Source organism: Diceros bicornis, chromosome 14 (genome assembly GCF_020826845.1).
Source record: "Diceros bicornis minor isolate mBicDic1 chromosome 14, mDicBic1.mat.cur, whole genome shotgun sequence".
Lineage (NCBI taxonomy): Eukaryota > Metazoa > Chordata > Mammalia > Perissodactyla > Rhinocerotidae > Diceros > Diceros bicornis.
The window spans coordinates 20,096,702-20,113,260 of NC_080753.1; the positions used below are offsets into that span (position 1 = coordinate 20,096,702).

At 44.8% G+C, this 16,559-nt stretch overlaps 1 protein-coding gene across 2 annotated transcripts in view; it reads left to right on the plus strand.

Moving 5' to 3' along the window:
• Positions 1-16,559, plus strand: part of CLIC5 (chloride intracellular channel 5) — a 159,337-nt gene that overhangs the window by 99,916 nt on the left and 42,862 nt on the right. For both annotated transcript variants that reach the window (XM_058554223.1, XM_058554224.1), the window contains exons 2-3: positions 12,187-12,296; positions 16,230-16,355. In XM_058554223.1, the coding sequence (XP_058410206.1) occupies positions 12,187-12,296; positions 16,230-16,355 (236 nt within the window). The remainder of the gene's footprint in view (positions 1-12,186; positions 12,297-16,229; positions 16,356-16,559) is intronic.

A 16,559-nucleotide genomic window follows, 5' to 3' on the forward strand; every position in this document is an offset into this window, starting at 1 on the left:
TAGATATTTCTGCCCCCAATTTGAAGATAAAGAACCTGAGGCTAAGTGTATATATGAGTTATCTGCTGGGTAATAAACCATCCCAAAACTTAGTGGCTTTAAACAGTGATGACATTTATGTTGCTCATGAACCTGCAGTTTGGCCAGGGCTTGGTGTGATGACTCATTTTACTTCATTAGGTGTCATCTGGAACAGCTCAAAGCCTAGGGACTGGAATCATCTGAAGTCTCACTCATTCACGTGTCTGGTGGTTGATGCCGCCTGTCAGCTGAGAACTTAGCTGGGACTTTCAGCCAGAACACTACACGATGCCTCTTCATCTGCTCTGGGCTTCCTCATGACATGGTGGCTGGGTTCTAAGGGCAAGCATCCCAAAGAAGAGAGAGAGAACCAGGCAGAATCTATATCACCTTTTATGACCTGGTCTCAGAAATCACACATTATGGCACTCTTCTATTCATCTAGACAGCCACAAAGCCCCACCCAATTTCAAGAAGAAAGGAAATATAGACTCCACCTCTAGAGAGCATATGGAAATAGTAGAAAAATAAAATCTGCCACATACAGCTGGTTGGTGTCAGGGCTGGAATTTGAACCCAGGTCTGCATGGCTCTACACCATGCCCTTTACACTGTACCACAGAGCTCTGTGAAGTCAAGGACACAAGCCTGCCTCTAATGCAATGGAATTTAGTTGTGAAATATTTCAGCTAGGGCGAGTGTAGCAGAAAGAGCCAAACTTGGAGGCAGGGGGTTTGGACTTTGAGACCTCCGAAGGCTCAGTGCAGGTTTATGATACGATATGAGTGCCATCCTGCCTTCCGCAGCAGGATGGAGTCACTTGGAAGATGTACCAGGCAATCAAACTTACAATTCTTGAGCACCCACTGGGCTCCTAGAGTTTCATAAAATAAAAAACCAAAAGAAAACAAATCACGAAGTGACATTCATGCTAATGGAAGGCTTACCAACTAGATTATTGGAAGGACAGATCATTTGGTATTTAAAAAAATAATAACAAGGAATATTGTCTGACTTTTACTAATAAGAAAGCCTCAGGTATCTGATAACAACTGGAAAACTCTTTAATTGAAATGAGACAAATTCTAGAATAATATATAACATTGGAGTGAGATAGGATGGGAGATGGAACCAACAAGAAAGACTTGAACCAAGCAAGCCCTGCAGCGTTCCAACATGTTCCTTTTCTTCTTTCTCTCTCTTTCCTTTTCCTTTTCCTTTTCCTTTTTTTAAAGCTCAGAGTAATGACATGTTTATAGGTCTAAAAGCCAGGGTTATTGCTGACTTGGGGAGGATAATCACATTCTCAGGAGTAGATGAGTTCTCCAAAGGGCACCAAGCGTGGAGGGGGAGAGCAATTAGCTGAGAGGACAAAGGTCAGGAAGAGGAGGATGTCAGCACAAGGAAGAAGAGTCTGTGTGCAGGACTGGCTGCCTAGTCTGTGGGGCCCACTGCAAAATGAACGTGAGGGAGCCTTTGTTCAACAATGACTAAGAATTTTGAGACAGAAAAAGCGGGCACTAAGCCAAGTGTGGGACCCTTCTGAGCTCAGGACCTCATGCATCTGCAGAGATTGCACTCCCCTGCAGCGAGCCCCAGCCACACAGAGGCACAGGTGACAAGGCAGGTGCAGAGGGCTGAGTTGTAAGGGATAATCAAAAGTTGTAGCTATAAGAGAAAAGTCAAGTAGGAGTAAGTCACAAGGGAAGAAAGGAAGGAAGGAAGGAAGGAAGGAAGGAAGGAAGGAAGGAAGGAAGGAAGGAAGGAAGGAAAGGAGGGAGGGAGGGAGGTAGGAAGGAAAAAAGGAAGGAGTAAGGAGGAGGGAGGGAGGGAGAAAGGAAGGAAGGAGGAAGGAAGGAAGCAGAAAGGAAGGAAGGAAGGTAGGAAGGAAGGAAGGAAATGCTTAGGCCCAGAAAGTGATAGAAATAGAATCATTTTAGAAGAGGGTGTTAAGTAGAAGCAGGGCTGGAGGGAGGTTTAAAAGAGACCCATTCACTTAATCAAATAGTTTGGACATGAAAGAATAGGGGGGGGAATTATGTAGGGGTGGAAGAAGGGGCTGGGAGAAGGGGCATTGGTGTTGGGTTAGAAAGGGCAACTCTTTCTCAAAGACCGTGTGGAAGAACGGGGGTGGTGAAGACAGACTCAGTGCGGTGGACATAAAGCTCAAGGTAGGGCTGAAGGACCCTCCCCAGAGGCCTCGAGCACAGCAATATCGTGCAACACATGAAGTTGTAGGCAGACTTGGGCCCAAAGCCGCTATCAGATCAGGCCGGTTACTCCGGGTCAAAGGTACACCTGGACGCTGTTCTCTTAGATGCTTACACTGAGTGGCCCTCTGGGTATGGAGCCTATAAATTCCTTTGGGAGCGGATATTTACATAACTATATATACATTGGTTTATAAAACCATCTGGCGAGCTAAGGTGTTGACGACTGGATTGATGGGTTATCTGTCTCAGGTAATATTTTTAAATTCACCTGGTGTGATGTTTACTTTTTATATGTCAACTTGAGTGGGCCATGGTGCCCAGATATTTCGTCAAATATTATTCTAGATGTCTCTGTGCAGTGTTTTTTTGGATGAGATTAACTTTTAAATTAGTGGACTGTGGATAAAGCAGATTACCCTCTATAACATGTGTGGGCCTCATGCAATCAGTTGAAGGCCTTAATAGAAGGCCTTTTCCCTCTGAGGGAAAGGGGATTCTGCCAGCAGACAGCCTTTGGACTTGAACTGCAACTCCTCTCTGAGTCTCCAACCTGATGACCTGCTCCACCAGGCTTTAGACTCATCAAGCCTCTACGATTATGTGAGCCAATTCCTTAAAATATATATCTAGACCTACATCTACATCTGTGTACACACACATCTTGTTGGTTCTATTTCTCCGGGGAACCCTGACTGACACACCTGGAATGCTTCATATTACCCTCCACAGGCAGCTGTCCGCATAGAGCTAATTCAGCCTTTATCGTCAACGCTAAATAAATGCTGAGGTTGTCTGAAGCCTCAAAAGTATGCTAGCTACCTGACTTTATTGAATGACAAATGCCTAAGTGACCCCAGGGAGCTAAGCCATCTGTGACCACTGAGAAACAGAATGTTGTTTCTTCAAGGTAGAACTCCCTACCTTCAAGTGGACCGCAAACCGCCAAGTCCCATCCCTGCTAATCGAAGGCTGACTAACCAAAGTATTGGAAGGATAGGCCATTGGGTATTAAAAAAATAGTCCTAACAGAGGCCGGCCCAGTGGCGTAGCGGTTAAGTTCACGCATTCTGCTTCGGCGGCCTGGGGTTCGCCAGTTCGGATCCTGGGCGTGGACCTACTCACTGCTCATCAAGCCGTGCTGAGGCGGCGTCCCATATAGAAGAGCTACAACTCTACAACTATGTACTGGGGCTTTGGGGAGAAAAAAGAAAAGAGGAAGATTGGCAACAGATGTTAGCACAGAGCCAATCTTCCTCAAAAAAAAAAAAAAGTCATGATAAAGAATACTATCAGACTTAGCTAAACAGAAAAAGTGGACAGCTGCAAATATTATTATCAAGAAAGATTCTTTCTCTTCCATGTGATATAAATCATTTTAGTGCTATATAGATGAGTCATTTCAGATCCAAGAAAAGTCCTCTTCCTGTGGCCCTTGTCATTCTGGCACTCTTTCCTGTAAGATAACAGCCAGCCTAGCATAGTGGAAAGCTAGGAATCAGGAATTATATTCCTAATTCTGCCATGGGACCAGGCTGTGCAACCATGGGCAAGCTGCCTAACCTTTCTGGGCCTATTTCCTTACCAGTAAAAAGAAAGAGCTAGGCCATATCATCCCTGAGGTCAGTTCTGGCCCAACTGTTGTAGAATTTTTATCTGTAAACCTAAAAAAATTACTTGGTGGGGCCGGCGTGGTGGCCTAGCAGCTAAGTGCTCGCCCTCTGCTTTGGTGGCCCGGGGTTCTCAGGTTCGGATCCCGGGTGCGCATCAATGCACCGCTTGTCAAGCCATGCTGTGGCGGTGTCCCATATAAAGTAGAGGAAGATGGGCACAGATGTTAGCCCAGGGCCAATCTTCCTCAGAAAAAAGAGGAGGATTGGCATCGGATGTTAGCTCAGGTCTAATCTTCCTCACACACACAAAAAAAATTACTTGATCATTTGAGTCTTCGGGAATAGGTTTCATGGGCTAAAGCAATGAAAAGTTGAAATGTGACCATTAACTTTCTGGAGAAAATTGAGGTTTCTTTTTTCTAGTCTCTAATTCAGGACTTAACCTTGCCAGACTTTTAATGGAATCAAAGAGCCTAAAAATCTTGCATTTTGAAATATCAGACATTTAAGCAACTAGAGTAGTTTGGGTCCAATCAAGAGAAAGAAGCCACATGGTGGTTTAAACAGGAGAAGTATAATATAAGGAAGTATTAGCTATGATAAAAAAGTAGCCATAACATATAAGGAAACTCTATACGGTACCCTAGAGCTGAAGGAGAATAGCCAAGGAAGGACCAACGTGTAAGTGGTTCAAATCCCACTGGAGAAGGTATGTCAGCCCAGCAGGAAGCAGAGATGTTCACTGGTTTAGCTAAGCCAGAGCTGGTCTGAAGTTGCTGGGCAAGTAAAAGGCGCCCTCCAGAGTTCAGGCTGGGAACAGGTGATTAGCGATGGTGCCATAGGCGTGCAGTGGGATCCAGGTGTCGCTGGAAGCTGGAGGCCTCACGCACCGCGGGGCTTGCAGAGTAAGTGGCAGATCTGTGTGGACACACTGGCCACAAGCAGGCTGTGTGCGGGCTACATGGGGGCTTTGGCTCCTGTGTCAGAAGGGCTACAGAAAGGTTATCACCAGGCCGAGTCTGAAAGGTGCCAGAGGGATCACATTCTGGGCCTGTGGCCGGGGCAGGCTCTACTGGATGTCCTCATACCCACAATGCGGACCCCCAGCCCACACCAGAGACAGCAAGAGAGCCTCTTCCTCCTGCAGTGCCCCCCAGTGCTGTCTCCTGAGAAAGCCTACCTTCAGCCTCCACTTTGGAAATGCTAAAAGGAAATCCTCCCCATTCTCACAGAGCATTTAGGGAAAGGTGCCTTCAGAGCTGAGACAATAAACTGATAAGTGACATGACATCTGTCAAGCTGAAATGTCATCTGTTTGTCTCCTGCAATTCCCTCTGGGATCTTCTCTGAATAAATCTTCCCCCCTCCTGGCCTTGGTGCCCTCAAGTGACTTTTGGACAATTATCAGCTTCCCCTAGTTGTCTGAAGAAGCTCTCTGTACCTGGTCTGTTCACGGGATGTCTTAAATCAACAGTTCTCAAATGTTGTTCATGGACTCCTGGATCCCCGAGACCCCTTCAGAAGCCAGAATATAACTATTTTCAAAGTAATATCATTTCTTCCTGGGGTTGGCATTTCATGAGTAAAGCTGCAGGTATTTTTTCTGTGAGAAGATTAGGAAGATTAACAGAGCTAACACCTGTTGCCAATCCTCCTCTTTTTGCTGAGGAAGATTGTCCCTGAGCTAACATCCATGCCTATCTTCCTCTATTTTATGTGGGACGCCTGCCACAGGGTGGCTTGACAAGTGGTGCGTAGGTCTGTGCCCGGGGTCCAAACTTGTGAACCCCAGGCCGCCAAAGTGGAGCCTGTGAACTTAACCACTACGCCACCAGGCGGGCCCTGCTGCTGGTGTTTTAGCACAAATCAAGGCACTGGCGTAACGGAGGAGTCATGCACGTGTAGAAAAAGGAGCCCGTCTCATTTATGAATGTCCTTGATGAAGCAGTAAAAATTATCTAATGTAATTAAATCTCAACCTTTGAGTAATGTCTTTTAAACATTCTGGCTGATGAAGTGAAAAATGCACACGAAGCTCTTCAGCTGCATTCCAGCATACAATGGTTGTCTCCAGAAAGGTTTTGTGTGATTGAGTTGTGAGCCGAACCAGCCGCTTCTCCTCCAGAACACAGCTGCTACTCGAAAGAGCAACTGGCAGACAAACTATGGTTTTTCAGACTTGGTTCTTGCCGGACTTTTCCTGGAAAATAAATTAAATGAGCTTGTCATTTCAAGGATAACAACGGACGGTATTTATTGCCAATGACAAAATACAAGCTTTCAAGAGAAAACTAAGAATATTGGAAAACAAGTATCTGCCATCGTGAGCTTGGCAGCTTCTCTTAAACTTTTCTGATGAGCTTGGTGGTGACATTACTGAATGAGATATTTTGATACTGTGTCATGAAATGTATCAGCATTTGGAAGATCTGCACTACTCAGTGAAGTGCTGTTTTCCAAGTGACGAATTTGTGATGTTACAAAATCATTCATGGGTAAAAGATCATTCAAAGCGTAAGAAAGACGAATGAGTTTTAGTGGAACAGAAGAACTTCATTGATGGGGTTTCAAATTCCACCTATCAACTAACCGTTAAGAAACTACCACCACTGGGGCCGGCCAGGTGGTGCAAACAGTTGGGTGCGCGCGCTCTGCTGCGGCGGCCCGGGGTTCGCCAGTTCGGATCCTGGGCGCACACCGACGCACCGCTTGTCAAGCCATGCTGTGGCAGCATCCCATATAAAGTGGAGGAAGATGGGCACGGATGTTAGCCCAGGGTCAGTCTTCCTCAGCAAAAAAGAGGAGGATTGGCACTGGATGTGGCTCAGGGCTGGTCCTCCTCACAAAAAAAAAAAAAAAAAAGAAAAAAAGAAACTACCACCACTGAATTTCGGTATGGTATTAAAGAAAAATACCCACAATTATCTGAAAAGATATGTATCTGTTGGAGGTCAGATTTTCTTCATATACTTCAGCCAAATAGCACAGGATCGAATGCAGAAGCCAACTTCTATTAAGCCAGACATTAAAGAGTTTGTAAAAATGTGGAACAATGCCACTCTGCTTACTAAATTTCTTTTTTGAAAAATTATATATTTCCTTTATATTAAAATAGATTATTTATATTAACATGTAATATGTTTATCATTATTGTAATATTTAAATAAATATGTAAATAAATATTTAAAATATTTTTTAGCTTTAATTTATAATACAGTAAATATTGAAACTATAATCCACACAAACAAAAGCTCTTTGGGATCCTCAACAATCTTTAAAGGGATATAAAGATTCTGAGACCAAGAAGTTTGAGAACTGCTGTCTTAAATAAATCTCCATTAGCCACTTGAATTCACAAAATTGCAGGAAGTTTTAAGTGCAATGATCGAGGCCAAGAAAGGGAGGTGACTTACTCAAGGGCACATGGTGATTTAGTGACAGAGATTGGTCTAGAACCACGATCTCCTGCTATAATGTGTTATACAACCCAAGCTTTTCTTCTCAGGACGCTCTTCAGGGTGCCAGCATCAGGATTTTGAGATACTCAAGCCACAGAAAGGGAGGAATATTACCCTCCCCTCAACATGCATCCGTTCTAACCAGCATTGAGTATCAGCTAAGTTTCAGGCACCAGTGCTCATTGCTGCTGTAGGCAAAAGAAAACCTGGCCCCTGTTTTGTAGTAGCCAAGCTCACCATAGAGAGGGAGAGACTACATGAAAGGCAATATCTTGTAACATATAATATGACTTACCTGGCACATAACATATAGTGTATAATCATGCAACCTCTGTAATTCCATTATGCTATTATCATTATTATATGTAATGTTATATACTGTATAATATTTTATAAGTTTTATTATACCTTATAGCGTATAGTATAGTATAGTATAACATAGTAAATAAATTTACTATATCTAGGGAACAGGAAGTACTTTGGGGTTGTATCTGGCTGGCAATTGTGTGCTTGCACACGAGGCCCACGGCAGAGCAGAACTGTGAACTCAGGAAGTTTGCTATTAGCTGTACACCATTTTCTTCTTGACACTTCCCTGCTTGCATTAGTTTCCTGGGGCTGCCATGACAAATTACCATGAACTGGGTGGTTTATAACAACAGAAATTTGTTCTCTCACGGTTCTGGAGGATGGAAGTTTGAAATCAAGGTGTCAGCAGGGCCATGTGCTCTCCAAAATCTCTAGGGAAGAATCCTTCCTTGTTTCTTCTAGCTTCTGGTGTTTGCTGGGAATCCTTGGTGTTCCTTGGTTTGTAGACATGTCACTCCAATCTCTAAACTTTCTCATCTGTATGTCGGTGTCCAAATTTCCCTCTTCTTATAAGGACACCAGTCATTTTTAGGGCCCACCCTAATCCAATATGACCTCATCTTAACTTGATTTCATCTGCAAAGACCCTATTTCCAAATAAGAGTCACTCTCACAGGTTCCAGGTGGACACGAATTTTAGGGGGACATTACTATCAACTTGGTCCACCACTTTTGTGCCTATCCCCAGCCTCCGTTGCTCAGAGCCCCTTTGGACCAAAGGCCATCTGGATTTTTCCATCATACTTTTCAGGGCCTGGGGTCCCATTGAGCCCCACCTAGTTCTTCTTGGTTGATGTTTCAAGTGGCTGCCTCAAGCTCACCACATTTAACCCCTGAGTTTAACAAACGATTTTTATGGGCCACAGGACTTGTGCGCTGTGAAAGAGGAAAAGAGGAAGCTGAACAACTCAATAGTGAAGAAACGAATAACCCAACTGAAAAATGGGCTAAGGACTTGAACAGACATTTCTCCAAAGAAGACATTCAAATGGTCAACAGATATATGAAAAAATTCTCAACGTCACTAATCATCAGGGAAATGCACATGAAAACTACAGTGAGATCTCACATCACACCTGTCAGGATGGTTATTACGGAAAAAACAAATGACAAGTGTTGGCGAGGGTATGGAGAAATTGGAGCCCTTGTACGCTGTTGACGGCAGTACAAAATGGTGCAGCCACCAGGAAAAACAGTATGGAGGTTCCTCAAAAAACTCAAAATAGAAGACTGTATGATCCATCAACCCTACTTATAGGTATTTATTTATTTATTTATTTTTGTGAGGAAGATCAGCCCTGAGCTAACATCCGTGCTGATCTTCCTCCACTTTATGTGGGACGCCGCCTACAGCATGGCTTGACAAGTGGTGCGTTGGTGCGCACCTGGGATCCAAACCCCGGGCGCCAGCAGCGGAGTATGCACACTTAACTGCTACGCCACGAGGCCGGCCCCTACTTATAGGTATTTATTCAGAATAACTGAAATCAGGATCTCGAAGAGATATTAGCACTCTTATGTTCACTGTAGCAATATTCACAATAGCTAAGATATGGAAACAGCCTAAATGTCCAACAACAGATGAATGAATAAAGAAACTGTGGTGTATACACACAATGGAATACTATTCAGCCTTTAAAAAGAACGAAAGTCTGAAATATGTGACAACATGGATGAACCTCGAGGACATTATGCTAAATGAATTAAGTCAATCACAGCAAGACAAATACTGCATGATTTCACTTATATGTGGTAACTGAAATAGCCAAAGTCACAGACTCAAAGAGTGGAATGGTGGTTGCCAGGGGCAGGGAGCAGGGGAAATGAGGAGTTACTAATCAACGGGAATAAAGTTTCAGGTAAGCAGGATGAATAAGTTCTAGAGATCTGCTATACATTGTGACTACAGTCAACAATAATGTATTGTACTTAAAAATTTCTTAAGAGGATAGGTCTCATGTTCAGTGTTCTTAACAATGAAAGAAAAGAGGAAGCTGAAAGAAAGATGCAAAGATAGTGAGGTGAATGACAGAATCCTCACATATTATTTGTATTGGTCCTTTGGCAATTTCTGGTTACTAGGCCTAGAATCATAATCTATGGCAATAATGGAAATGTGGGAGCTATGAGAGCCACCCCTGTCTACCCTCTGGCACAGCTGTGTGCTCGTGGACTGACAGGTGGGATGTGTGCAGACAATTCCAGCGCCAGCACCTCCAGCTCTGTGACCTCGTGTGACCAAGTTACCTGTCTGGGTCCTCAGGTTGGACTCCAGCCATGGCAGTTAAGAGCTCTGGATCTGGGGCCCGATCACCGGGGTACAATCCTGGGGCCCTTAGCCAGGTATTTCCCCTCTCTGTGCCTCAGTTTCCACATCTGTAAAAGGGTGATAATATCCCACTACACGGGTTTCACATGAGCAATAAATGAGTTAATAATACACGTAAAGCACTTAGAACAATGACTCGTGATCGTTAACATTACTATTATTTGATTTTTTTTTGTCCAGCTGATAAGAATTCCAATATTTTGCTGGTTCCTCCTTCAGTTCCCTTATCCCTCCCCACCCACCACCACTAGAGGTAAAACAGACGATGGTATGTGGATGTAGCTTTTGATTTTTTTGTTGTTTTTTTTTCAATTCTCCACTTGTCACTTACATTGTAAGCGGCCCCTGGGGAAAAGTCCTTTGTCAGAATGTCTTAAAGGACCAAGAACCAGGTGCCTGTCAAGTGAGTCCTTTTCAGGAAGGTCGTAGGGAACTGGCATCGTAGACTCAAGTCAGCACAAGCTATTATTACATTAATAGTTGCCTGGCTGAGTGTGGCTTTATCAGTACCTGTAGCTCTGCAGGCAGGGGTGGCGCCCACATTGTGCCCTCCCACCTTTCAGATTTTATATAACAGAGCCCATGGCGTCTCAACTACTCAGGGGTGGGTCTCTTTCCAGCATTGAGGGAAAGTGAGAACTGAATAGGGATGGGGCTCTTGGTGTAGCTAAGAGAGAGGTAAAATAACTGTAATTTCATAGCAATTACCTACAACCAGCCCCGTCAAAGGCGCCAGTTTTCCATTATGAACCTGAGCCCCTGCTGGGGGTGAATTGCAAGGTAGAAATAAGCGCACAATGAGGGTCTCCTGTATGAAAGAAGGCCCCTCTGCCTCCCCATCCCAACGCCACAGCAAAACAAACCTCAAGGGGGAAAATAATGTGCTAAGCTTTGGGAGTGCATTTTTGTCCTCCTCTTTCAAAAAAAACAAATCTTAGCAAGCCCCCCTTCCAGAATGTTGGCTGGAATATTTGCAGCTTTGCAAGGAAGCCTGGGGGCATTCCCTCCCTGGGCCTCCTTGTCTGTGGAGCCTGGTGCTCAGGCCACCTGATGAGGGGGCTACAGTTTCCAGCGGAGCCAACAGCCAACTAGAGCGAGTGGGTGATTTCTTCCTCTACGAACCGGATCAGGGCCAGTAAACTCCTCAGTGGAAATAAATTATACAGAGATCACTTACTCCACCATTTTGTTTGTTTGTGTGTTTGCTGAAAATGAATTCTTTGTAGAATTCAAGTCTCTGCAGCCCACTCAGAAGTAAAGGTAGACTTGCCTTTCAGGCAATAAAAAAAAAAAAAATACTGTTCTGAGAAGGGTACTGAGAAGGGGAAAGATACTGAGCAGAAGTGTGCCAGCACTCAATCATGTTATCTGCTGTTGTTACATATGTGCTCCTGTCTTGGCCCCAGGCCACCCCACAGAAGGCCATAAGCTCCCTGAGTGAACCCATTTTTTAATCTCCTGTGTAATTTTCTCCAGCGCCTTGCCCGTAATTGATAGTCAATATGTATTTGTTGAGTAAAAGGATAACTTAACAAATGAATGGTTTATTGACACTGAAGGTCAAGTACTAGTCAGCACTAAGTGGGGTATTGATTAACATCTTGAGCTTGCTGACTAGTCTAGATATAGGGAGATGGGGTCAAAGTCTGAAGATCTGTACTTATGACATCCTCATGGAGCAAAGACCAAAGGATAGAAGAGGGTAAACTACAGAGGAATGTATTTTGGCTAGGTATAGCCAAAGAAAAGCATTTCTAATTGTTAGAACTATCCTCAGAATGGACTGCTTTGAGAGACATAAATTACTGGCGAGTGGAGACAAGCATAGACTAGATGATTACTTGGGGGTGTAGAAGTTGGCAGTTCAACATGATTTGTAACAGACTATGTGATGTTGCAGGTCTCTTTTTACCCTGAGATACTAGGGTTCTATGGTTTCAGAAAGTAAGGATTCTACATAATTGCCATGCTGGAAACTCAGATTTGGTTCAGCATGTATTTATTGAGCCCTTGCCCTGTGCCAGGCATTGCCCTGCGTAGACGTTAGGAAGACAATGATGAATAATATGAGCTGGGACACGGATTTAGTCAGTTCTCCTCAGACCAGTGTTTGGGTGTTATGATCCTATATTCTTTCTTGCTAATATGCATGTGCCAACTCAGGACTCTCGGTCTCTCCTTTCTAGGCTGGAATCGATGGGGAAAGCATCGGCAACTGTCCCTTCTCTCAGCGCCTCTTTATGATCCTCTGGCTGAAAGGAGTCGTGTTCAATGTCACCACTGTGGATCTGAAAAGGTAAAGGATGCTGTATCAACGAGGAATATGTTTAGCTGCAGAAACTGAGAACCTTCTGTGAGAGGAGAAAGCCTTCCCGTGGCTCCCAGCAGCCTCCCGCTCACACCTCACTGGCCAGACCTCCAGTTACCAGGGAGGCTGCAGAAGCAAGTGTCTCACTTGGGCCCGAGCCTTTCGAGGTCCTGATTAGCAAAGTTTGATTAGCAAAGAAGAAGGGGGAACGGACAACGGATCTGCAGCTAAGAGTGTCTGGCATGGAGCTGGGCAGGGACATCTAAAAATGCAAGAGTTCACCATTCTGGTAGCACTGGCGCCCCCTCCGGGGGGACCCAAGCAGGACTTCAGGTGTGAGAGTCTGAGTTTCCAGGGAGTTGGGATCCAGACCACTTCCCCTGCTTTGTTCCCATCTTCAGTATTCCTTAGGGTGGGTGATCTGGATTATAGGCCGGGATGGAGAGTAACAGTGCAGCTTCAATGCTGAGAAAAATACCAGGCATCATTCACATCAGGAGCCACACTCTCAGGCTTGCGTTCTCTTTCTCTCTCCCACCTTCCTTTAAATGTGGAATAGCTCCAGGCTCACGCTCTGAGTGTTTATCCTTTGCCTCTACTTTCCTCCCTGGTGAGCTTAGCATATTCTCCCTGTCACCTTCATGTAAAGTTTTCTGTACCCAGAAATCTGCTATTTTCTAGATATCTCCACACGCATTTTCTATTATCATTTTAAAATGTGTATGTTGGAAATTGTATCTGTGATTTTTCCTTTGAGTTCAGCTCCCCTCCTGAATTCCTTTGCTTTTCCCTTTTCTAGGCACCGAAACATTTCCAGCTCCCTTCTCTTGCCACCTCCATCGTCAATCAGTCACCAAGTCTGGGGCATTCTCCCATTGTGCTAGCTCTTACCTCCAAGCTCTCTTGTCCAGTCTCAAAGCCTACACCTGGTTCAGGTCCCACTGCTGCCAGCCGGACTGTTTCTTTGTTCTTCAAACTGGTCTTCATCCTTCCAGGTCTCTGTCTCTTTCTCTCTGATCCATCCTTTATGTTATCGTAAGGTTATTCTTCCTAAAATAATCATGTGGCTCCCCCTACTCAGAAAACCTTATGATACTTCCCATTGCCTGTGGATTAAATGCATCTGAAGCCCTCCTCTGATGCTTTGTCTTTTCCTTGGTTCCTCGCAACATTATCTCCCAATGCCTCTCGCCATGACCGATCCACGTGGCTCTGTCAGGCTGGACCACCTTCTGCTATCCTTGTTCCCTCTAGCCTCCAGCCCTGGGCTAGGATGCTTCTTCTGTCTCACAGAGGCTCTCCCTGCCTTCCTGAGGGAAAGATTGCACCCAGCCACCCCCCACCGGGAAGTCTTCCTCCCCTGACACCACTCTCAGGAGCACCCTATCACTCCAGCTTCCCTCCAGACTCACCCAGCACCTATCGTCCATGTTGCCTTGCATCATCATGTAGCATTTCACCAGGTTATGGTATCTACAATCTCAACGCTTTACAACTGGTGAGTGCTTTCCCGTAAAAAATCACATAACGTAGAATCCTGTGAAGGAGATCTTATTTCTTCATTTTACACAAGGAAACCGAGACAGACGCATTTAAAGGACTTGCCCAAAGTGCCCGACTACTCAAACCTGGTCTCCTTGGTTCACATACCACGCTCTTCAGAACACATCAGTTATGGAATTTGTTTTGTCTTTCAGCTGAGACCTTAAATCCCTCAAGGACAGGCTGGGATCATGTTTTAGGTTTCTTTGTGTCCGCCATAGCAGCTAACTCCTTTAGACCCCCAGCTAATATCTGTCAAATAAAGGAACATGCATCCGCTAGGCAATTATTGTCTGTGACAGCTCAAGAGAGCAGCCTGTCATATGATTTGAAGGAATAGCTTCTTTCAATGGAGAAGAGGAGGTTTTTGGATTATAGTCTGTGAAAGTGGACTTGTGTGTTTGGCTGGAGATCAGCATGAGAGAGAAAGCCAGCCCAGCATTCTTCAGATGTTTATGTTGCTCTTTCCTATCTGTTATCACATCTGATCCTGCCAACACCCTTTGAGGGGAGCCAGGCAAGTCTCACAACTCCAGTTTTACAGATAAGGAAACTTTCTTACTGCAAAAATAAAGAAAAAAGAAAAAAATATATAATATGTATAGTTAATAAGATATACATATTTATAAAATATATATAATATGTATTTTACATATGTAATAAAGAGTTAAGGAATTTTTTTTTTAAATGTATGATATGATGAAGTTTAACCGTTTCTAAGAAAATGGATTTCTTATCCTGGCCCCACCCCTGTTAATTGGCTGAGTGACCTTGACCAAGTTACTTCACTTTTCTGAGCCTCAGTTTCCTCATCTGTACAAAGGACATAAAAGTAGTGCCTTGTTTATAGCATTCTCATGAGGATTCAGTGAGGCAGGCCATGGAAAGCATTTGCGTTCAGTAGTGTCTCTGGCTCTTAGCAAGAACCCCACACATGTTGGATATTCTGAGCATCCTCCCTGCCCTCATGGAGCTGGCAATCCAGTCCAGGAAAGAGGACTGATCTACATTAAATAGTTCATAAGTTAGACTTGGCACTATGTAGTTAAACGCTAATTATATAATTTCAACCATAAATGCTGAAGGGGGTCAACAAAGAGAGAGGGGGGCAACAGACCAGCATCCCATTGGCAATGTCCCGCCGAGCTTCAGCAGCCGTAGGCAGTACTTCCCAAGGGTGCCACCCTCCAGAGGCTATTGTTCTCTCAAGTCACAGGAAAAAACCTCATTTCTCTATCTTTAAGCCACAGAGAGGTAATTGCTGAAAAATAAAATCAGTATAGCTTGCCCTTCCCAGCTGGGAACCCAAACATTGCTGCCTTGTGTCAGCTAAAAACAGGAGGAGAAGGTAAAGAATGTCCTTTCATTGTCTGAAATGAGGGACACGCACAAAGTAAACAAAGGGACTAAGTCAATTAGATTTTAAAAATACTTTCGGTCTCGATTGTCTAAGGAGTTTCAAGTACCACGGAAGGCACTGGAGAGTGTGTGTGTTTGGGGAAGGGTATGGGAGGAGCACGTAATTGAAATTCTTCTCTTCCCCTCCCTAACTGATCATGCCAGGAATTTGTTTCATGACAGACTCCCCTTCTCCCGTTGTTTCCTTTTTTTGCAGTTCCTCCATCTGATGTGTTCCACCCCTGACCCCCACGAGAAGTGTTGCCTTCTCAGAGAGAGCCTTCTGGGTGACTCTGATGTTCCAGCCCTGCCCGGGGAAGTCTCCATCACTATTCCTTCTCTTCCTTACGCTTTTCTCAGTGCAACCTTCTCCCTCCCCAGTTCCCCTAACTGCCAACCTTTCCTCCCCTCGCTTTGCTCCATCCTGCTCTTGAGTTCCGGCCAGGTGGTGGAAGCACAGAAGCGCACCCTTGGGCGTGAAGAGGGCCCCATGTCAAACACAAGGTCACTTTGCTCCCTCTTGCACAGACCCTTAACAATACAGAAGATATTTCTTAGTATAAAAGCGCGATTGAATTCACTAATATTTAAAGTTTGGAATTCCGTCTAGTGCGTTTTTGTTAAGCTAATTGGTGAAGGCACTTTTGAAATCAAAGGTAAGCCTCTGCCCCGGGTCTTGAAAGCTTGGTACTGATTTAGATAGTCAACTGTGATTGCTCTCGCTTTTTCAATACTGCTGTACTCCTGCATCTTTTGACTTGCTTCTGTCTCACTGACTTCCACCAGACAGACTTTCTGTGTCATATCGCATCCCTTCAGAATCTTCTCCAACCTCCCCTGCCTACACTCCACATCGTAAGTCTGTTTTTGCCGACAGGCTTGTTGGACAGCGCAGGGAGTCCAATTTACGATAAGTCCCAGGTTTCCCGGAACGGGAAGGCCCTGGGGTAAGCCGCCTCCTGAATCTCGCTCTCTCTACAGAAAGCCAGCCGACCTGCACAACCTGGCCCCTGGCACCCACCCGCCCTTCCTGACCTTCAACGGGGACGTGAAGACCGATGTCAACAAGATCGAGGAGTTCCTGGAGGAGACTTTGATCCCTGCAAAGTAATGGGCTGCTTATTTCTGGAGCTGATGACAGGAAGGGGTCCTTGTGGGAACTAGAAAAGCAAAAGTTTACTTTGTGGAGGCAGATTTCCCAAGGAGCCTCACCAACCCAGAGCGGAGGACTCTCTTTTCAGAATCTGGACGCCCCTCCCCACCTCCAAGGGGCTCACCCCCAATCTCAAACTGCTCCACAGAGTCCAACTC